The sequence below is a fragment of the Monodelphis domestica genome, chromosome 4 (genome assembly GCF_027887165.1).
Source record: "Monodelphis domestica isolate mMonDom1 chromosome 4, mMonDom1.pri, whole genome shotgun sequence".
Classification (NCBI taxonomy): Eukaryota; Metazoa; Chordata; class Mammalia; order Didelphimorphia; family Didelphidae; genus Monodelphis; species Monodelphis domestica.
This window is the reverse complement of record NC_077230.1, coordinates 347,942,003-347,964,943: the sequence shown is the minus strand read 5'-3', so window position 1 is coordinate 347,964,943 and position 22,941 is coordinate 347,942,003. Positions and strand designations below refer to the sequence as shown.

At 38.8% G+C, this 22,941-nt stretch overlaps 1 protein-coding gene across 3 annotated transcripts in view; it reads right to left on the bottom strand.

The window, feature by feature from the left end:
* FCHSD2 (FCH and double SH3 domains 2) overlaps positions 1-22,941 on the bottom strand; it is a 347,367-nt gene that overhangs the window by 95,848 nt on the left and 228,578 nt on the right. For all 3 annotated transcript variants that reach the window (XM_056795012.1, XM_056795014.1, XM_056795013.1), the window contains one exon: positions 18,794-18,916. In XM_056795012.1, the coding sequence (XP_056650990.1) occupies positions 18,794-18,916 (123 nt within the window). The remainder of the gene's footprint in view (positions 1-18,793; positions 18,917-22,941) is intronic.

Below are 22,941 nucleotides of genomic sequence, written 5' to 3'. Positions count from 1 at the left end.
TGAAGTATGAAAATTTAATAATTATTATTACCATAACCAGTGGCTGAAAACACATTATCAGACATATATGAGTAGGAATGGAAGTGAAATAGGTATTTGGGTGGGGTGAGGTTGGAGTAATTAGCAAGTAACCTCCTTTCTTCACTGACACCAACACAACACTGAAGGCTCTAGAACAGAACTCTTAATAGGGAGCCTATACATTTGTTTTATAAAATTGTATTTCTATCTAGTTGGTTTCCTTTGAAATTGTATCTATTTAATTGGAAGCCTTTAAAAGCATCATGATGATTCTGAGACGGGCTTCACCAGGCTGGCTGCCCAGGCCCAAGGGGTCAGACACATAAAAGGTCTTCAGAGGCCCTGTTCCAGAAGAAGATCCCTGGCACATGGAATGTTTAAGGAGGACAGAGGGACAGAAAGGCTGGGAGCTGAACTACTCATTCAGGATCAAAGTATCATCATTGGCAAAAGTCATGGATGAATGAATGACTGAATGAATCAAAAACAAGCATGTGGTATTACAACTGACTGGGCAATGCTTTCTAAAAGAAGAGAGAAAAGTTTGGTAGAAAATGCACTTGATTTGAAGTTGAAGACTTGAGGGTGAATCCTGTCTCTGCCACTGAGGATGTATTGGAACAAGTCTCTTCAACTCTCTGGCCTTAGTTTCCTCATCTGTATAATGGAGACAACACTTATACTTTCTTTCTTACATGGTTATTGTGAGGAAAATGCTTTGTGAATTTTAAAGTGCTATAAAAATGTGAAATTATTATAGAAGCTTATCAGTAAGAAACAAAGAAACTGGAAATCAGAAGGCAGAGGTTTAGATCTGGTGATCTGAAGCAAGTTGTGGAATCTCTTTGGGGATCAGTTTCCTCAGGTGAAAAATGAGAGGATCAGAATAGATGAACTAAAGTCTTTTCCAATACCACATTTATTAGTCTATGATATGACAAGATGAATTTAAGGAAGTGAGGATGCTTTTCTTGGAGAAAAGATAATTCTAGTTGGTCCATAACTGTTGATTCTCAATACCCCAAGGTCCATCATGGGAAGGATTAGTGAGAATGTGTGAGTGAGAGTGTGTGAGAGAGACAGAGAGACAGACAGACACACAGAGAGAGACAGAGACACAGAGATAGTTTAAATAGGTAATAATTAAAAGGAAGGCACTAGAATTAAGAGTGGTTGGGAAAGAAGCTTCCAAAAGAAGGTGGGATTTTAGTGCGGGCTTAGGAAGGAAGCTAGGCAAGTCAGGAGGTAGAGACATTCTAGGTGTGGGGGATAATCAATGAAAATGCCTGGAGCCAAGAGATGGATGTCTGAGAAACAGACAGGAGGCCAGGGTCACTAGATCAAAGAGTCGCATGGCAGGATTGAAGTGTAAGAAGACTGGAAAGGTGAATGGGGGGGGGGGGGGGGAAGGTAGGTTATAAAGGGCTCTGAATGTCAAAAAGGATTTTGTATTTGATCTTAGAGGTGATAGGGAGACAGTGCAGAATGGGGAGGGGGAAAGACAGAGACAGCAGAGAAAGAGAGAAACAGAGATGGAGAGACATGCAGAGATAAAGACAGAAATGGTCAGACCTGCAGGTAATGAAAAGAAGTTAATTGTCAAATTTTACAAGAAATTATTTCTTCTTATGCTTATTTTCAGGTCATTTTGCTTCTTATTAGCATTTTCAGCAGAGAAATAATAGGAGTAAGGAAAAGAAACAAAATCTATATTTTAGCGGGATACCTGGCATAAGAGAAAGAACTCTTTAAATTTAGAAGACTTAACATCTCTTCAGTGACTTACTGGGCAAATCTTTTTCTCTAAATTTTCTCATATGATGACAGCAAAGGAAAATAAATGTTGGAGGTGACGTGGCAAAATTGGGAAACTAATGAATTGCTGGTGGAGTTGTGAATTGATCCAACCATTCTGGAATTATGTCCAAAGGGCTTTAAAAGAATGCTTGCCCTTTGATCCAGCAATACCACTACTAGGTTTGTACCCCAAAGAGAAAAAAAATGGGAAAGGACCTGTTTGTACAAAATATTTATAGCTGTGCTTTTGTGGTGGCAAAAAATTGGAAAATGAGGGGATGCCCATTGATTGGGGAATGGCTGAACAAATTGCAGTATATGTTGTTGATGGAATACTATTGTGCTATAAGGAATGATGAACTGTTTGATTTCTATAAGAGTTGGAAAGACCTATATGAACTGGTGTGGAGTGAAATGAGTAGAATTAGGAGAACATTATTTATAGCAACCTAAACACTGTGAGACAATCAAATGTAATAGACATTGCTACTAATAGGAATGAAATGATCCAGGACAATCCCAAGGGACTTAAGAGAAAGAATGCTATCCATAAATAGAGAAAGAATAGTTGGAGAAGAAATCCAGAAAAGAAAACATATGATTTATCACTTGTTTATATGGGTATAGGATTTGGAGTTTTGGTTTTAAAAGATTATTACAAAAATGAATTATATGGAAATGGGCAATGAGTGATAATACATGTATAACCCAATGGAATTGCTTGTCAGCTCTGGAATGGGGGAGGGAAGAGGGGAGGGAGAGAACATGAATCATATAACCATGGTAAAATACTTTAAAAAATAAAATAAAAATCATATTAAAAATAAATTTTCACATACATAAAATGAGGGTTGGCTGAGGCCGAGATATCTTGTATTGTGCTAAAAAATTATTTATTTAAAAAACCCTTACCTTTTTAGAATTAACATTGTAAATTGATTCCAAGGCAGAAGAGCAGTAAGGGTTAGGCAATGGGGGTTAGATCACTTGTCACACAGTTAGAAAGTATCCAAGGCCAGATTTGAATGCAGGACCTCCCATCTCTAGGCCTAGCTCTCAATCCACTAAGTCATCTTGCTGCACCCTATTCTTTATAGTTCTGATAGTTTGTGTTCTAAAGTCTCTTCCAACTCTAACTTTATTTACATACAAATGTATTTTCTAGTTCTAACATTCTGTTATCCTGTGACTATACCATGGAGATGACTGAAAACTGGATAAAAATAAGGATTATTACTAAAATTTAAATTCTGTTTGGCTTTCATATCCTAATCCTATTTTAACTTTCACTTAAGTGAAGTATAGGAAGGACTATTTTACAAAAAAGTTTTCTCTTCAGAATTGTATCCAAGCCTTAAAATGCTTGACCAAATGTGAAAAAATCCCTAGCATGCCTTAAAAGTGATAGCGAGCCCCCACCTAGACAAAGCTGCCCCTGCCTGCTGTGAGAGATCCTGCACCAGCAAAAAACAGAAACCACGAAAATGCTTTTCTGTTTAGGAGCAGACACATATCCTACCACTCACAATGATGGACTAACTTAAAAAAACCAAGGGCCCACCTGTGTCCATCACTTTTGTACCAGAAAACTATATGAATGCAGAGTGTGGGGGAGGGGGATGAATATCATTCTTAATAATATCTACAAGATTGGCCAAGCTGGTCTTTTATTGAACTTTCCCAAAGCAAGGGTTAAAACCAAAGTTTTATGAAGCTCGGATTCTATGATACAACAAAAGAAAGAACCTCGAAGGAATCATTTTTTTTTTTAGATACAGTTTGAAAAAGCAAAAAGAGGTTTGGCACTAGGTGAGGACACCATCTTTTGAACGTGGTGACGGTGGTGCTCATTCACAATGAAGGAAGATTGATTTATGCTGGACAACTTAACAAAGTAATGATTTTACAAACATTTATTATACACGGAGGCACTGTCCAAACTCCCCACTGGCACTTTCTCCAGCAAAGATGAAGTGAAAAATTTCGAGATGAGAAATGAGAGTTTCTACACTCAGGTTTCTGGAATGGGGGGTAGAGGGGAAGTGGCTTCAATCCAAGGGAGAGTGAGAAGGCAAAGGAGAGGTCCGGGCAAAGCGGGGAGACCATAGCATATGCAACAATGTCTTTTATACCAAAGAGAATTACAGCCAACACTAGATATTGAGAGGTCCAATTCTTTGAGTTTCCTCAAAATAAATTCTTCCAAAAGTGAGAAAAGCTTTTCTATTTGTGAGTTAGATTTAAGTTTTGAATTCATTCCCTTAGAAGTTGTTATCGAGAGGATCAACATGACTCATGTTCCTTCAAACGACAGGAGATAGCTAGAACTGGTTCTCAAAATTAACTCCTGCTATAGAGAGAAAATAGCTCACCCTTGCCTACAAAGTAACCTCCTATCTATTTTACATGCGCTTTCTATGTAACTATAATATGTATGAGTTTTACATTTCCCTATGTATACACATATATTATGCTGTATTAGAATGCAATCTCTTTGAGGCCAAGGGCCAAGGACTATTGTGTTTTGCTCTTTGCATCCCTACTGTTAACATGGTGCCTGACACAAAGTAGGTGCTTAATACTGGCCTGAGTGAAAATCATTCCAACTCTGTTTCTGAGACATAGATTTGACCATGTCATTCTCCTACCCAAAATACAAACTTCTGAGGCTGGCACTGTTGTTATCATAATAACAGCTTTTCATAATATGGGCTCACCTCACTTTTTAACTTCTTTCACGTTATTACTCTCATCATGCGTTTTACATTCCAATCAAGCTGACCTACGAGCTTGCTCTTTTAACTCAATGTGCCATCTCCTGGCTTCATGCCTTGTCCCCATATGTGGAATTTTTGGCTTCCTTCACAGATGGCTCAGCTTATTTGCCCCTTCCCACATGGAACTCTGTAGTCAGTGCTTTCTTTTTCGCAAACTGACTTTCTATTTCTTTGTATGTATCTAAGATCAGTGAGTTGGAAGGAAACGTGGTATACACCTCAAGAAGAATATAAGCTTTTTGAGGACAGGGCCTATTTAATTTTTTTTTAAATTCCCAGAGCCTATCAAAGTGCCACAAAGTAGATACTTAAACATTTATTTAATGGCACTTAAGTGCTGCCTGCCCCATTTTCTAGTTGTAAGACTACTTCCTTTCTCTAAGCTTCAGTTTTATCATTTGTCCACCAAACCTTTACTCTAAGAAAATCATTTTGGCAGCTGTGAGGATTGATTGGAGCAGGGAGAACAAGATTATTTTGGTAGTCTAGGCAAAAGGTGATGAGGCTTTAAACTACAGTGGGGCTGTGCAAGTGGAGAGAAAGGAGCATATGGTTATGAGAAATGTTGCGGGAAAGAAATGACAAGATGTGGTAACTGACTGGATTTTTCAGATGAGAATGAGGAATCAAAGATGATTCTGAGGATGTAAGCCTGGATGAAGAGAAGAATGGTTCTTCCTGGGAGAGTAACAGGAAGCCTGGAAGAGGGATGGGTTGGTGGGAGAGAAACTGAGTTCTGGTTTGGACATGTTGAATTTGAGATGCCTATGTGAGCATTGAGGAATTTTAATGAGGAAACTGAAGAGAGAAACCAGGGCTATTTAAATACAGATTTGGGGATAACATATAGAGAAATGGTAACTGAACTCATGAACAATGATGAGATTATTAAGTAAAAGTGTAAAAAGATAAAGAGAAGTGAACCTAGTACAGAATCTTGGGTTGTATTTAGTGGAAATGACAAGGAAAAAAGAACCAGCAAAGGAAGTGAGTGGTCAGTCAGGAAGGTAACAAAAAGAATGGTGCTTTTAAAAACCAAAAAATAACTTTCCCTCACCAATCAAACTAGAGAAAAGAAGAGAATTGGGGGGAGCTAGGTAGGTGGCTCAGTGGATTAAGAGCCGGACTTAGAGATGGAAGGTCCTGGGTTCAAATCTGACCTAAGTTACTTCCTGGCTATTGTAATCCTGGGCAAATCACTTAACCCCCATTGCCTAGCCCTTACCACTCTACTGCTTTGGAACCAATAAATAGTATTGATTCTAAGATGGAAGGTAAAGGTTTAGAAAAGAAAAGAAAGGAAAAGTATCCAGAAGAAGGGATTTGGACCATTCTTTCATCATAGAGAAAACAAAGTTTACTCTGTACTGTTGAAATAATACACTATGTCTTGGAAATGACTATATGAGTTTCATATTATGTATCAGGAAGTTATAATCCCTAACAGATTCACAAGATAATTCATAACTTTGACAAAGGGTTCACTTAGCCTGATAGTAAACTGAAGAAATGAAGTCCAAACAAAAATTAATAATTTAAATAACTGCTTAATTACCCTGAAAAGTTGTGGGAAGAGAGAACATTTGTATTTTCTATACAATTATGTTGTTCCAAATACTAACTGCATTCTTTAAATGAAAAACCTCATTAAAAAGAAAAAAACAGAAAGCAGCTTGCCAATTGTGACCAGTGTTTTGCCCCACTTCTGTCTGGCAGAGAGTAGCATCTATATAGCCCCTGACCCTTTGTACCATATACTTTCCTCACAATAACCCAGGTAGGGAAAAAGTTTCATGCCTCATAAAAGCTCCTCTATATCCATCTTCCCGACACTATGGCGACAATGCAGAGGCTTACAGAAGAGAATAAGTTCAAAAATAACATTTGGTTTTGTTAAGAACACAAAGCATTTCATAAAATATTAAGGTAAAAAGGCAACTCCAATTTGTAAATCATTACAACTGAATAACAGGCATTTAAGGGCTGGGTTTTTTCCCACCTCTCTAGACCAGGTTTTGGTGAAAATTGCCAGCTGTTTACAGAGATTATATAATCAACTAACTCATGTTAATTTACTCAAACAATATTCCTTTTAAGAAGATAAGTAATATCAACCCCAAAACTAATGATCCTTTTTGTTCTGTCTCTACACTTCTTAAACCTTCTGTAGCTTTTGACATTGATGACCCATACATCCCCTTCTCTTCTGGAAGATTTTCTTCTCCCCTGTCTTTAGAGATACCACCCTCTCCTGAATTTTCTTCCTTCCTACTTTTCTAACCACTCTTATATTTCATTATCTTCCTGATGCTTTAGGGGACAAGTCAAGGGCTATCTCTGGCCCTCACTTTTTCTCTTTCTATTCTTTCCCAGTTTTAACTACTACTTAAAATTTTCAAAAATGCCTTTCCAATCTTGACTTCTCTTCTGCACTTCAGGTCCATATGGCTAAATGCCTACAGTCCAGGACAATAATGGCAAACCATTTAGAACTTTTTAGGAACCTTGAACCCCTCTGTGTTCAGGGTCGGGGCTGGCCACGCTCTGCCTCAAAGGTCAAGGGAAGCTTGAGTGCCTCACCCTCTGCATTTGGGGTTGGGGCCAGGCTCCCAGCGGGCCAAGCCAGGGGCCTGTGCATGCCTAGAGAGAGGTCTCTGTGGGCCATCTTTGGCACATGTGCCATAGGTTCGCCAGCACAGGTCTAGGATCTCCACATGGAAATTTTCCAAGCACCACAACTTCAACATATTCAATGCTGAGCTCATCATCTTCCTTCCAAACCTGTGGTTCCTTTCTAATTTTACAACTTGTGTTTACAATATCATACCATAACTCATGTTGGAAACTCTAACCCTAACTCTTTATGTTTAATATCTGATTTGTTTACCAACTTGTGTCCATTCTTCATAACATCTTTTCTCTATGATACACTTTCTCCTTTCAAACTGCCACCACTTCAGAAAATGCTTTCGTTACAATCTACTAAGACTTAAAAAATTATACTTTATTTACTTTAGCATTCATTAAAAAAGAAACAACAAAAAACTTCAGTTGCAATTTTTCTCCCTCCCTCTAGGCCCTCTCTTACTCCTGGAGAAGGAAAGCAATATGATATCAAATATACATTTTAAGTAATGCAAAACATATTTCCATATTGACTGTTGTGCCCCCCCTCCCCAAAAAATAAAGGAAAAAAAGTATGCTTCAGTCTGCACTCATGAGTTCATCAGTTCTCTTTCTGAACACACACAACATTTTTTCATTGTTGAGTTTTTTGGAACTGTCTTGGATCACTGCACTGATTAGAATGGCTAAGTTACAATCGATCATCATTACAATGTGGCTACTTCTATGTATGGTGATCTCTTGGTTCAACTCACTTCACTTTGCATCACTTCATATTAAGTCCTACTGGGTTTTTCTGATACTATTCACTTCATCATTTCTTATAGCACAATACTTTTCCATTACAATAATATGCCACAACTTGTTTAGACATTCCCTGATTGATGGGCATCCCTTCAGTTTCAAATTCTTTGCCACCAAAGAATTGTTATAAATATTTTTGTACATAAAGTCCTTTCCCCTTTTCTTTGTTCTCTTTGGGATACAGATCTAGTGGTGATATTGCTGGCTCAAAGGGTATGGACAGTTTTAAAGCCCCTTGGGTATAGTTAGTGTCATTCTACCTTTGGTATTTTTTCATATTACACCTTTAACTCATTTCATTATCCAACAAAACTGCCTAGTTCTTTTGTCTTGAGTGTATAAATTCCATGTCTCCCTGGGTGTAAAAATCAGTCCATTTCATTATCATATAATAATGAGTATTAAATCTATTTGTGTTTGTGTATTATCCCCCTAAGACTGTGAGAACACAGGAAAGACAAGGCCGATATCTTATTTAAATTTGGTATTCTTCATCTTGCCTAGAGCAGTGCTTTGCATTCAATAGGTGCTGAAAAATTTGTGAATAAATGAATTTTGCACATTAAAAAAAGACATCTTCCTGTTTAGGATCCAAAAATTACATTTTAGTTTCAAATGCATCACTCTGAAAGCAGATTATCTATTCCTTAGTTCAAAAGATATCTGATACCCTTGTTAAGAAAGCTCCCTTCAAAGTGTGGGAGTAGAAACACAGAAGAAAAACTACTGCTTGATTACATGGGTGGAGGGGATATGATTGGGGATATAGACTCTAAATGAACATCCTAATGCAAACACCAACAACATGGAAATAGGTTCTGATCAAGGATACATGTAATACCCAGTGGAACTGCAAGTCAGCTACAGGAGGGGGAGGGGAGAAGGAGAAGGAAAGAACATGGATCTTGTAACCATGGAAAATTACTCTAAATTAACTAATTAAATAAAATTCCCACTCCCCCAAAAGGAAAGAAAGCTCCCTTCACCAACACCCACCATTCTAAACTTAGTAATTAGTTTCATGAGTTGCTGTGGCCAAATGAGTCCACTTTGTGGACTCTGGGATTAGCCTCTTTTAGATAGCTATCTTTTAGATAGGTCTGCTTTTGAAGTTTTTCCCATCTGGAGCAGCCTAAGGGGGGCTTGATCATTACTACTATTGCCCAATTGGAGAGCCCAGGGTTATCTCCATTCCACAAGAAGGCATCAAAGGAGGGCATTAGTGGAGATTTGATTAAGTTACAAAAATTTTATGTAAGAATCCCTTTGTATGAATTAGCAACAAGAATATTAGCAAGGGACTAGTAGAGCTATCTTTTCTAGTTCTGAGAAAAGAAGCAGAAATTCTTAATCCATGGAAGAAGGATTTTGTATTGAATTTTTCTTTCTGACATTATCAATCTCTCTATGGGAATAGTTAATTTACTGACAATGTCAGTACAAAGTAAGCTCCTTTGTGGAAGAGACCATTTTTCATTTTGTTTTTGTATCTCCAGTACCTAGTCCAATGCCTTATTGATAGTAGGCATTTATTCAATGCTTATGAAATTAGACTGGATATTTATATACTTTATAATTCACAAAATGCATCCTCATAACAGTTTTGTGAGACAGGCATTGCAGGAATGGTGACTCCTATTTTATAGAGGATATACTGAGGTTTGGAAAGTTAAGGGACTTATTGATGGTCTGAAAGCTAGAAGATGGAGAAGCCAGAATTTACATTATTTAGGACTTTTTGGACTCCCAGTCCAGAGCTATTCCCATGAAGCTGAATCCCTAGAATGGTGCAGACTAAGAAGGAAACCTCAAAGGGACCATATAGTTTTTCAAGTCCCATCTTGTGACTTCAGAGATGAGAAAAGTGAGGCCCACCATCTGAGAGGTGATGATATGAGTATTTTAAAGCCTCTAAAATACATTGTACATATATAACACACAAGAAAAACTTAATAATACCTTTTTTATTCATTTCATCATCGATTCTCACAATAACCCAATTTTACAGATGAGGAAACTAAGGCTCACAGAGGTGAAAAAACTTGCCAAGAGTCTAAGCTAGTCCCTGAGGTTGGACTCAAACAAGTCCCCTTGACTCCATGTCCAAACTTTGGCCCACTAGGCCACAATGATGTCTCTTAAAAACAATTTCTCTTCTTATAAAAGAGAGCATTTTGATTTGCTGTCATGTTGCCTCTGAAGCTTATTGTTTAAGTGCCAAAACTAATTTTCAATTAAACTAATATCTATGAAAACTTTTCTATAGTGTATTACACACACTGCCTGCTTTGCAGAAGAGAAGCTACTAATCAGAACAGAACCTTTCACTGATAACACATAGCTAGAAGAGTTTTTCCATTTCCTCTCCTTGCACCATCTGTCATCTTTTGTTGTTAGTAAGTGGCTCTTCTACTCTTTTACATGGTGGTTTGAACAAGGAAGAGAGTGGGAACACACATATCTAGATGGCATAGCTAAGCACTGAAGGATGGGCCCATGGCACCTCTGAAAAGATGAAGGCCTTCTACAGGAAAGTTCGTCAGGAGAACATTAGTAGTAGTAAATCAACTCCATAATTCAATATAGGAAACTTCTTTTGTAGATGAGTTTTGGTTATTAAGAAGGCACAGAAAATTTTAAATTCAGTTGAATGGGAGGGGAGAACTCAGAACAGTATTCTGTGGGGTAGATTGGATGCCATCTATTTTTAAAGTCTGTTGTTCAGATCTGGCCTCAGATACTCCCTGGCTCTGTGACCCTGGGCAAGTCACTTAATCCCTATAGCCCAGCCCTTACCAGTTTTCTGCCTTGGAAATAATACTTAGTATCAATTCTAAGATATAAAGTAATGGCTTAAGAAAACAGAAAAAAAGACCATTGTTACGGCTCTTGCTAAATCGCTCCCTTTTTCTTCTAACTTCATTAGTTCTGTTTGGTGACATTCCTCTCCAATTTTCTACATTTTGAAATCTTGGGTTTACTCAATTCTGCACTTAGTAATTGAGTAGTAGTAGTTCTGTACATTTGACCTCTCTGGGTCTTAGCTCCTGTCTCTGTAGAATTCAACAATATAATTCAATAAACATTCACCAAGCACATACGATGTGCAAGGCACTGTTAAGCAATGGAGATTCGGCAACAGAAATGAAACAGCTTTTGCCCTCAAAGGATTTTATCACTGAAAAGAAATGGAATATGTTGAGAGAAAAAGAAATACAAGGTGATTTGAGAAGGAGAATGGGAAGAAATACTTGATGTGCGTTTTGGCAAAAGAGAAAGATTCTTTAAGTCAGAGATGAGGCAGAAGTGTATTCTAGAAAGAGGACAGCTTGAGCAAAAGTAAATAGGGGGATATGAGGCAATGCTGAGTAATAGAAACACTAAAAGAACAGGAGCCTGAATAGTAGGGGAGAAGGAGAGAATGAAAATTGCACTGGGGTACCAGTATGAAATGGAAGTAAAATGAAACATGGGTTTGAATCAGACTGCAGAGGAATGTAATGTCAAGTTCATGATTTTATATTTTATCCTAGAGGCAATAGGGAACTAGAGAAAGCTTTGGAGTAGGTGACTGACGCAGTCAGATATGTGTATGTTAGGAAGATTATTTTTTATACATACATATGCATATATAGGATGAATTGGAGAAAGAAGGGAAGAGGCAAAGAGACCAGTTACTGGGTAATAATCTAGGTGAGAGCTGACGAGGATCTGAATTAAGGCATGTAAACGGAATGGGGATGAATGGAAGTGATTTCGTAGAGATGGAAGAGATAAGTTTTGGCAACTGATTGGATATGAGGCAGTAAAGAAAGAAGAGTCAAAGATGACAATAAGGTTGTTAACTTGGATACTTAAAAGAAACTGAGATGTTTGGAAGAGGGGCAGGTTTAGGGGAAACATGATGAATCTCATTCTGAAAATGCTTAATTTGAGGTATTTATGGGATATCCAGGTGGAGATGTACAGCAGGCAACTGGTGATGAGGAGACTGGAATTGAGAGAAAGATTAGGTCTTGAGATATGTTTTTTAGAGTTATCTCTGTAGAGATGATAATTGAACTCATGAAACTGAGCCTACCAAAGACGAGAATGTAGAAAGAAAAGAGGAGATAAAGACCTAAGAGAGACCTTTAGAGTGGACTTATGATTAATGCATGGGAGATGGATGATGATCCTGTGATTCAGCAAAGGAGAATAAGATTCGGGGGCGGGAGGGAGTCAGATGGGTAGGAGGAGATCAGTGTCATGGAAGCTAAGGGAAGTGAGAATATCCAGGAGAAAAGATGGGGGGGGGGGGGGAGGCCAAGAATGTAAAAAACTACAGAAAAGTCTAGAAGGATAAGGATTGAGAAAGATCATTAGATTTAGCAGTTCAAAGATCACTGGTAATCTTTGGAAAAGCGGATGATTATGCAAGTGTGTAGAGATGAGTGGGTATTAAAGAAGAAAACAGCAGGCTCAGACAACTCTGTAAGAGTTTAACAGTAAAAGAGAGAAAGATGTAGGACTATAGTTGGAGGGGAAGGCAAGTGAAAGTTTTTTTTAAAGGATGAGGGAGATTTGGGTAAGTTTGTAGGCACAGATAATGAGTCATTACACAAAGAGATTAAAAAATTAGAGAACAGAAACTAGGTATAGACCAATATCTTAAAACCATTTACCAAGATAAGATGAAAATAGGTACATTACCTAGACATAAATGGAGATATAATAGGCAAATGAGAACATGGAACATATTGCATATCATATTTATAGATAGAATGTATGACCAAATAAGAGATAGAGAACAATTTGAGATATGAAATGGATAATTTTGATTGCATTAAATTTTAAAGATTTTTGTACAGATAAAACCAATGTAGCCAAGATTAGAAGAAAATCAGAGAATTGGAGAATTAATATTATAGGCAGTTTCTTGGATCAAAATCTCATATCTCAAATTTATAGAGAATTTTGTCAAATTTATAAGAACACAAGTCATTCCCCAATTGATAAATGATCAAAGGATATGAACAGGCAGTTTTGGTATAAAGAAATCAAATCTATATATAGTCATATGAAAAAATACTCTAAGTCATTATCAGTTAGTGAAATGTAAGTTAAAAAAACTGAGATATCATCTTACACCTATCAGATTGGATAAAATGACAGAAGGGGAAAATGACAAATGTTGGAGGGGATGTGGAAAAATTGGGATACTAATACACTTTTGGTGGAACTGTGAACTGAGTCAATCATTTTTGAGAGCAATTTGGAATTATGACCAAAGAGTTATAAAACTATATTTTTAGAAGTAGCAGTAACACAATTGATATATTTCTCAACATGATCAAGGAAAAAGAAAAAAGAATCTATATCTTCTAAAATATTTATGTAGCAGTTCACTTTCTGGTGACAAAGAACTACCAATCGAGGGGATGTCCATCAATGGGGGCATGGTTAAACAAGTTGTGGTATATGACTGTAATGGAATACTACTATGTGGTAAGAAATGATGAACAGGAAGGGGCAACTGGGTGGCTCAGTGGATTGAGAGCCAGGCCTAGAGATGGGAGGTCCTAGGTTCAAATCTGGCCTCAGGCACTTCCCAGCTGTGTGATCCTGGGCAAGTCACTTAACCGTCATTGCCTAACCCTTACCACTCTTCTGCCTTGGAACCAATACATTGATCCTAAGACAGAAGGTAAGGGTTAAAAAAAAGAAATGATGAGCAGATTAATTTTAGAAAAACAGGGGAAGACTTACATGAAATAATGAAGAGGGAAATTAGCAGAAAGGGAACATTGTATAGAGCAACAGCAATTCTATTTGAAGAAAAACTATTAATCTCCACCTCCAGAGAAAAAACTGATAAATAGAAGTATGCATGATATGGTTTTATATTTTTGCCAAATAATGCCTTCCCTAGAGCAGGGGTGGGAGGAAGGGATGGAAAGAGTTCAGAACTTAAAATGTAACAAAAATTATGAAATGTAATTGGGAAATATTTAACAAAATAAAAAATTATAATAAAACATAAAAAAGAAAATGAGAGAGAGAGAGAGAGAGAGAGAGAGAGAGAGTAATGAATTGGGCAAGCTCCAAGAGGAGGAAAGAACAAATTGGCTCAAGGACAGTTTGCAAAGAGAGACCACTTCTTTCTCAAACGTTAGAGCAAAGGATCTAGGTGAATATAATGAGTATTTCTTATGTACAGAGTAGAGAAGATAGATATCTGACAGATAGTCTAGCATTTCTCAGTAAAGTAGATGAGCTCAGCTGCTTAAAAATGGACGAATAAGGGAGAATGAAAATGACACAGAGCACATGATGGAGTTATTACTATGAGAATGATGATTACTATAAAGGAATAAGGGCCCAGATGAGTTCTAAACATTAATTTGTAGTGGACTCAGTTTAGGACTTCTAATAGCATTCAGCAGCAAGGAAGAAGAAATGGAGAAGTCAGAGTAAGGGTGAAAGAGATTTCATAAACCTTTGTTTTTAGTTTCTTAAAAATGTATTTAGCTATGGGGAAACTATGAAAGGGTTTTGGATTGAAGGATATTTAAGGAGAATTAGACATAGAGTGGCCAAAATTATGTATGATTTCCCCACAGTTCTGATGGTTCCATTTCAGTAGAGTAAAGACTTCATGAAGGTTCACTTCTATCCTCTGTTAGACCATGAAGTGGACTGTGAATGCATTATCTTGGCTGATCTAACTCTTAAGTTTACACAGAATTGGTGTCCGGAGGCAAGTCAGTGCACCCAGGGTTGTTGGCTATGCTAGGTGTGTACCCAGAAGCATATCAGGATGTCCACCTGGTTAAACATAGTTCCATAGCCTGGCAGCTCTTGAAACTCTGGAATACCAACCAGCTTGAGTGCACTTGAGCATATTCTAACTGGTCAAATTATGTTTTAAAGATGGTCTTCCATTTGTTGGCTTATGATAAGATCAGATGGTTGTGAACATGGCTATCTAGATTTACTCCTCCAAGATGAGCAGGAAAGGACATTTTGGGTCAGTGAAGACAAGGGCAGAGTCCAGTACTATTCCCCCAAAGTGTCAGAACTCATATGACGGTGGTTGTAATTTAGATGAACACTTTCCACAAATTTATCTCCACAAACTCTTATAAAGGGAGGGCTTCTTAATCATTCCAAGAGTGGAGTTGGGATCAGGGACAACAAGATGCAGGCTTGGTGACAATTAACACATTGCTGAAATCTCCACAGTTGAGGGAAACTCATAGCTGTAACAAAGTTAAACAAGGAGGTCTGTTGTTGGAATGCATCTTCTTTATAAACAGGAGTAGGAACGTGTGCCCTGAGTCTAATATTCCTCTACTTCAACCCAAAACAAAAAATTGGGTATGGGAGAAGGATCCAATGGTGATTTCTGGTGTCTCTTATGAGACTTTAGGATTGGGTAGCACCAGCCAAAATATCTCTCAAACTAACAGAAGCATGTAGTCGATATGCAGTACAAATAGGTGATAGCCAGTATTAAGAGTTCATGGTAATTCCCCACATCTGGTATGCCACGAGCATGTCTTTGACTCATCGATAATGAGGCCTAAGTGCCAGTTAATGATCTTCACTGCCACTGGCATCATTTATGACTCTTTTTTGATCAATGCTAGCCCCATAAAGTTCCTAGACACCACTGAGTTTATGAGTGACCACACAGCTGAAGCTCCTGGGAACTGGTTCTAATGGTCCAATTATAGGTGCCTTCAATGAGCAGAGAGAAATCTGGAGAGGGGAGAGTTCCACTATTTGTCTTCTAATCTTAGAATCTTTCCAGCTACATTCAAGTACAGGACTTCTTTCTGCAATTTGATATCTATTAGGAACAGTTATTACTTTTATATACATATGCACACAAAGATTACATAATATAGTAATATGCATAGCATATAATTCTATATATAACATATTTAATATATACCATAGTAATAGATATACTTAGCATTAGCCATTCCTAGTATATAGTAATATCTATCTATATAGTTATATATATATAATTAATTTACATTTTTAAATGCCTGATCAAGATTTCCTGGAGAGATATGCTCTTTCAGAATGAAGTTGAAAGAACCCCAACTCTAACCTTAAATTTGTACAGGCACTCTGGACAGGTTTTATATTGGAGAGATAATGTTCTGTGCAAAACAGTTCTAAAAGCATTTGGCTTTATGGGGTAAAGTGATGAGAGATGCATGGAGTAAAGGGTCCTGGCTATCACGAGTCAGAGTCCTATGAACTGGTGATATGAAATGTGACTTTGGATACACGGCATGACCTTTGATGTATAGAAAAGGAAAAAAAAAGTTTGAGAGTCTGTTGTGTATTGGTATCTCTTGCTTGTTCTCCTTTTTCTCTCTGGTTGATAGCTAGTAATTGTCAGAAAAGAGGTTATCAACCGAGGTCTTCTGACTCCAAATCCAGTGTTGTGTCCACTCCATGTTGTGACTGTAAGCCAAGCACTGAAACAATTAGAGCAGTGGTCTCAGAACTTTTTTGATAATGTACCTCCAATCAAGGGAATTTTTCTGAGAAAATCCTCCTATCATATGCGCATTTAAAATTGCATACATGTGCTATTATACTAATAATTACATTCATTATAAAACTTACAGAAACTGAAATGTTAAAAGGGTGAAGTAAAACTGAAAAAAAAAATTGATCTTAACAGTCCCTTGGGGGTTACTAGAATTTACAAAGTAACAGAGTGAATTCTCCATTAAGAAAATCACTTTGAAAAGGATGGGGAAGATTGACTGAAAATCATTTTGGGAGGGGTGGGGAAGATCGACTGAAATGGGATAATGTAGGTTAGAGGCGATGAGGTACTGGCCTGGGTCAGTGGCCATGAAAGTCAGGAGATGGGAATAGAAGTGAGAGATCTTGTAGAGATAGAAGGAACAAGATTTGGCAACTAATTGGAGATGTGAAGGATGGGAAATAGGAGTCAAGGATGAGACCAAGGTTGTAAACCTGTTTGTCTGCAAGGGTGGAGATATGCTCAGTAAATATTCTGAAATTTTGACAAAGGGAAAAATAATGCAATTACAATGCATTCTTGTTTATTAAACTTATGGCTTCCTATTAGAAAATAAAGTCTGTGAGGAGCTTACTCATTGCCCAATACTGTATAATGTATAATTCACTTGTTGAGAGGTGATTGCTATGGACAAGAGTGTAGGAAGCTTGCCTACCATAGCCAATGGTAACTGGGACATCAAACTGCCCCAAGGGGTTGGTGGGAGGAGGCAGGATGGTTGAATGTTGAAGGGGGCATATGTATGTTGGAGACAAGCCCATAATTGGTTTTAAGGGAGAAGGGTGGGATGCAATAAATTTTCTAATTCTCTCACTGAATAATCACACACCCCTTGGGAGTCAAGCAATGGCTCAGTCACAGATTATTCCAGGGCCACCAGTTTGGAGACCACTGGCCTAGAGAACTAATCTCACTAAAGGTGGGAAATTGTCACTTCGGGGCTGTCGATGAAGTACTTTTCAATTTTTTCTATCTACTGAGTAATGGAGGGGTTTCAATCCCCACTGAAAGAAGGTGCATCTAGTGATGAAATTAGAGATCACTAAAGTATTAAGAATGTCAGGATTTCTGCAGGTAACAGAGGAATATCTAAATCTCTCAATAAAAGAAATGTTCCATAGAGAAAAGAGGACTTTTCACTAATAGGCAATTTTTATTTCTTTTTTTTCCTCTTAAACAATTACCCTCCATCTTGGAATCAATACTGTGTATTGGTTCCAACGTAGAAGAACAGTAAGACCTAAGAAAAGGGGGTTAAGTGACTTGCCCAGGGTCACATGGCTAGGAAGTGTCTGAGGCCAGATTTGAACCCAGGAACTCCCATCTCTGGGCCTGGCTCTTTATCCACTGAGCCACCTCACTGCCTCCAATAGGTAAATTTCTAAAAGACTTTTTACCACAACATTTTGAAGAAGAGCAAATAAAGTTGCAGGCACACAAAGACTTCCTCTTACTCACTCTGAAGAGGCATTTTAACAAACTTTGTTATCCTAGCAGAGAGAACATAAAAGGTATAGGGATGTCCTCAAGGAAGTAGATTCTCTCCCTGCGCACTGAGGGGTTGGGGGTGAGGTGGGTTCCTGATCTCTCTTCCAGAAGCCAGGGGCTGCAGCTTCCTGTCCAGAGTTTGCCCTAGCTCTGCCATTAGCCCATCTTCTCTGATACGGTTCCCAGAATCTAGTGACACAGAGACCGTGTGACCCCTGCTGAAGAAAGGATTGCCTACTTCTGAATGCCCAAACGATGGCAGTCCTGGAAATGTTCCTTGTGGTCTCCGCTTGGCTTGGGACCATTAGCTTACTGCTGAGGGGATTCACTCAATGAGGCAGAAGACTTAGGTAAGGGCTACAGGAGTCAGACTTGCTTTGGCCGAGCTCAAATGTGAGAAATAAGTAACTGGTAGAAGTTGCAGAAAGGGAGGTCAGGAATATTTATTGAGTTCCTCAACTGTCTGATTACAGAGGTGATTCCTGTTCAGATATAGGGTGGCCCAGTTAGCCTCTGGGATCCCTTTCAGTTCTAAGATTCTGTACTTCCTCCTTATCTGACAGGAGGACAAATCTCTTTCCCAAACCCCAATGTGCCTAGACTAGCTGTTGAGGAAGGGTTTTGCTTCTGTTGGTTTATTCATTTTTAGAAATAAGATAATCTGTGTACTTCAACACATCACCTGCTTTATGGCTATTGGGTTAAAGAAAACCAGGTTCACACTTACCCTGCTTGAGGTTTCCAATAAAAACTGGAATGTATTCTGTATAGCTTGGCATGCCTCTAGCTCAGTCCTGCTGAATGCTATTAAATAATCCTTCAGATGATCATATACATTTCCGTCAAGGGCCTATATAAGGGAAAGAAAAACAAAAGCTATGTAATGACAACAAGGCTTTGAAGGCAGCTTTCAGTATCACCACAAAAAACCAGACGGCTTTGGGACCAGAGACTAGGAGACTAGATGTTGAGCTTCCATTCCTTCCTCTGTATCAGAACATATGACTCTGGACAAGTCATTGATAATAATAAAATGATAACAGTGACAGTTTATGTAGCACTTTATCTTCATGACATACTGTGAAGATATGTAGTGTGAGTGTTATCATCATCATAATCCCCGTTTTATAAAGATGAAAGCTAATTTTCAGGCATCCAAAGGATTAGGTGCTAGACGGAATTTGGGAGATTATCTAAACTCTAGCTCCACACTATACAGATGAAGATTTGCCCTAGATTACACATCTAGAAAGCAGGAGGCCAGGCTGGGTCCAGTGTCCTTTCCCTACCCCATGCCCTCTGATCCCAAATTTCTTCCTTAGTAAAATGGTAGTAAAGTCGTACGAGATAATCTCTAAGGTTCCCTCCATATCTAACGTTTTATTGTATAAATTCTACCTTTAAATATTTAAAGACAAAATCTTGGGTTCTTCAGGACACAGCCGTGAGATGGCACAATAGAGCCCTAAAACCATAACCCATCATTAAATATGAATTTCATCTAGTTATGTAATGTGCCCATAGTAAACTGCTGACGTCATGTTTAGATAAAAGGCTTTGCCTTGGGATATGTTCTTCATGTGAAGTGAACGATCCCTCTAATAAGCATATCGGTAACTTACCTGGGACAAGGCCCAGGTTTTATGTAAATGTTCTTCTTGGTAGATAGTCACACATCTTAGTTGCTGCAGTGACTAGTTTTATGTATTCAAAAGAGCTCCTCCAGCTCTAGTTCCTTCAACAGTGCTGCCAGTGCTAGTTGGCACCTTCTTGACAACTTAGGGTCGCCTCGCTACGGGGTGAAGCGTCCCACTGCCAAGATGTAGCAGAGGTGCGACTTGAACACAGAGCGTCCTGGCTTCTAGCACAGCTATCTAGCTGCCGTTCCACATAGGTTAGTTTTTGTTGTTCCTTAGAAGTGCTCAGCCAGGAGGTGGTCTCGGTAGAGGTCCAGTGGACCCTCCAAATAAAAACACAAAACTGTCTGACGTCCTGGTCTGCGGGCGTAGCATTTACAAGCTGATCGGAAGCAACATCTATAGTGAAGGCTAAGGCAGACTCTAGGATTTATAGATAGTGATTAAATCAAAGGCCTGTTAAATGTCACTGCCTGGAAGGGCCTGGCTTCAGACTTAGTTATTTTTCCCCTCCCTCCGTGGGAAAGGCTAACTTCTAGTTTTGGAACTGTTGCCCGAGTTCTGAGGCCTAGTTTGTCGGCTGCCTCATCTACTCAACACTGGAGTGAGGTCAGTCTGAGGGCTGGAGAATGAGCTCCTCAAATACGCCTGTAGAACTAGGCTGGGCTCCAGGACTGCCCTGACCGTGGTGCTGCCACAGCACAGACTCCCCCGAGCTCCCAACTCCTGTTCCGAGGCTGCGCAGCCAATCACTAGATGACCACTACTGCAGAGGGGGATGACCTGTAGCTCGTGAAGAACAGCCGACAAAGGCTCAGCTCTGTTCCCTGCTCCCTCGTTCACACCTATGTCCATCCATCCCTCCATACCCCTAGCCTACTTAACTTCATTCTTCCATCGTTCTCTCCAGAACGCTGGTTCTATTGTTAACTCATCACATTGGTTCTTTGCCCCGCGCCACAAATTACTTTGTGCACATTTTGAATTGAATGTCTATACACAAATTGTTGTTTTCCCTGAGTATCTTATCTTTCTACACCGAACACCTAGCCCCGTGCTCAGCAAATCAGGGACATTAACGGATGTTTGTGAATTGAAATGAGCAGACGTGAATCATATACATACATCCAAACTGACCAGAGGCCACAGGCTGCACTTAAGAGCCTCTGTGGGAGCAAACAGAACCTGTGAGCAGCAGCTGACCACAGAGTTTATAGAAAAATTATGTTCCTTTCCTGGCTTTGTGATTCACAGACAGAAGCTTCCTGGTTTTGTTTTGTATTTGTGTTTGTCTTCAGAGGACCTCCCAGCTTTCAAACAATGAGATTTAGTACAATATCACTCTTAAGGCAAGCTTCCAATTTTTAACTTATTTCAAATGAGAGATTCCAATTCAAAAGCTTCTGCCTGTTAGAAGTTAACTCAGATGAAGACGAAAGCCAAGGCTTTGCTTTTACATATAAGAAGTTACTTTGCTGCCGCTAACTCACTAAATGACTGTAGGAGAAATGAATTTCACTTTGTGTTTTTAATGGAGTCTAAAATATCACATTTTAGTCATGATTACAAGCCACAGAAGGTAGAGAAGCAGTAGTTGAACCACAGAATTTCCTGTTAGCCGACTGCCTTGATCAGGCTGTCTTGATATCCAGCTATTACAAATAGTTCTTATTATCAGCAATGGAGTACTCTGAGACACCCCATTCCCTGCCTCTGGCCCCACCCCACCCCCAGATCAGCCCAACGTTGGTCACTTTCTTCAGGCACTTTACACAGCCCTGCTGTATCTTAGCACGTTCTGGATAGACCTGGGGCTCTCTCACACCTACTGGCTGTGTGACCCTGGCTAAGTGTCAAGTACCATTCTGTGCTGGCAGTGGAAGTTACTTTGTCGTGCAGTTTCTTCTATCAGACATCACAGGTCCAGGCTCTATTCCTAACCCCATATATAGGTCATAACCTTTTAGAGTTACTAATGGAAAATGTGGGCTGTCCACTAGTACTCTCACATATGACTGCTCCACCTTCTCTGGTCATACACTGCTGATGACAGTAACTCATCATATTTCCCACTCATGTCTACCATGTGGCCCAGCACCTCATGGAATGATCTATTTTTCTTGCTTGTAGATATAAAAAACCCCCAAGTCTTCTGACTTCTTTATTTGCCTAAGAAGAAATCTGTGAATTATCCATCTGTTTATCTGCAACTTCCATTTGTCTCCGTTTCATTTATGGCAATTATGTCAAGATAAGGTCCTTTAGTTGGCCACTTGGTTACTGGACAATGATTTCAAGTGTGCTCTTCTCAGCACGAGGAAGGGTCATTTGGATTTTTGTTTCATGTGTTACCATGGTGAAATAATTCATCATTATGTGGCCAGTCTACTGTTAAAAATTCTGTGTTTAGTTGGCCATCAGAAAGCAGATATATCCTTTTCCTCAGGACTACACCCAAAGTTTTTCCAGCATGGTAGAACTGATTAAAGCTTGTGTTTCTTTGGACTAGCCTTTGAGAGCCCAGGGTCTCCTCCATTGCATGATGAAGTGTGACAACAGAACTTTATGGTAGCAATCATGTTTGTTGGCTTGAACTTGGAGCCTAGCTACCTCTAGTTTGACCTGCTTATTTTTACATATGGGTAAACTAAGACATACAGAGACTAAACTAGACTAAAAAGATCACAAAACAAGTTAGTGGCAGGACTAAGACTAGAACTTAGGGCCTCCTTATTCATAGGCCAGTGTTCCTTTCACCGTATCATGCTTATCTTTTTAATGATTCTATCATTTCCCTCCACATCTATATAGAAAAAGTAAAAGTCCTACTCAAACCTACCTAATTACATGGCTTTGCATATTCCATAGGTAAATTCAGTTCCCTAAAACATAAGCGCACAGGAAAAAAACAAAGCTCCACGAGCTGTTGCCTGGTCCTAGACCTCAAACCAGCAAAGGGGTTTTCTACTCTATTTCACAATTCTGTTTTGAAAAACTCTATATTTAGCATCAGCTTCACCTCAATAATTTTGGCTCATATTAGCATAGACTAATAGGAATGTATGGTTAATGTTAAGCAGATATAGACTCTCATTCTTCAAAAATCAAGAGAGCTCTTTTCAGTTTGCCTTATGGAGGCTTGGGAGACTTCAGTCAAACTGCAAAACCACAGAATCTACTTCCTTTTTGGAAATGAACAAGGCAGCTACTGTCTACCTTTGGGTTCATTTTCAGAAGC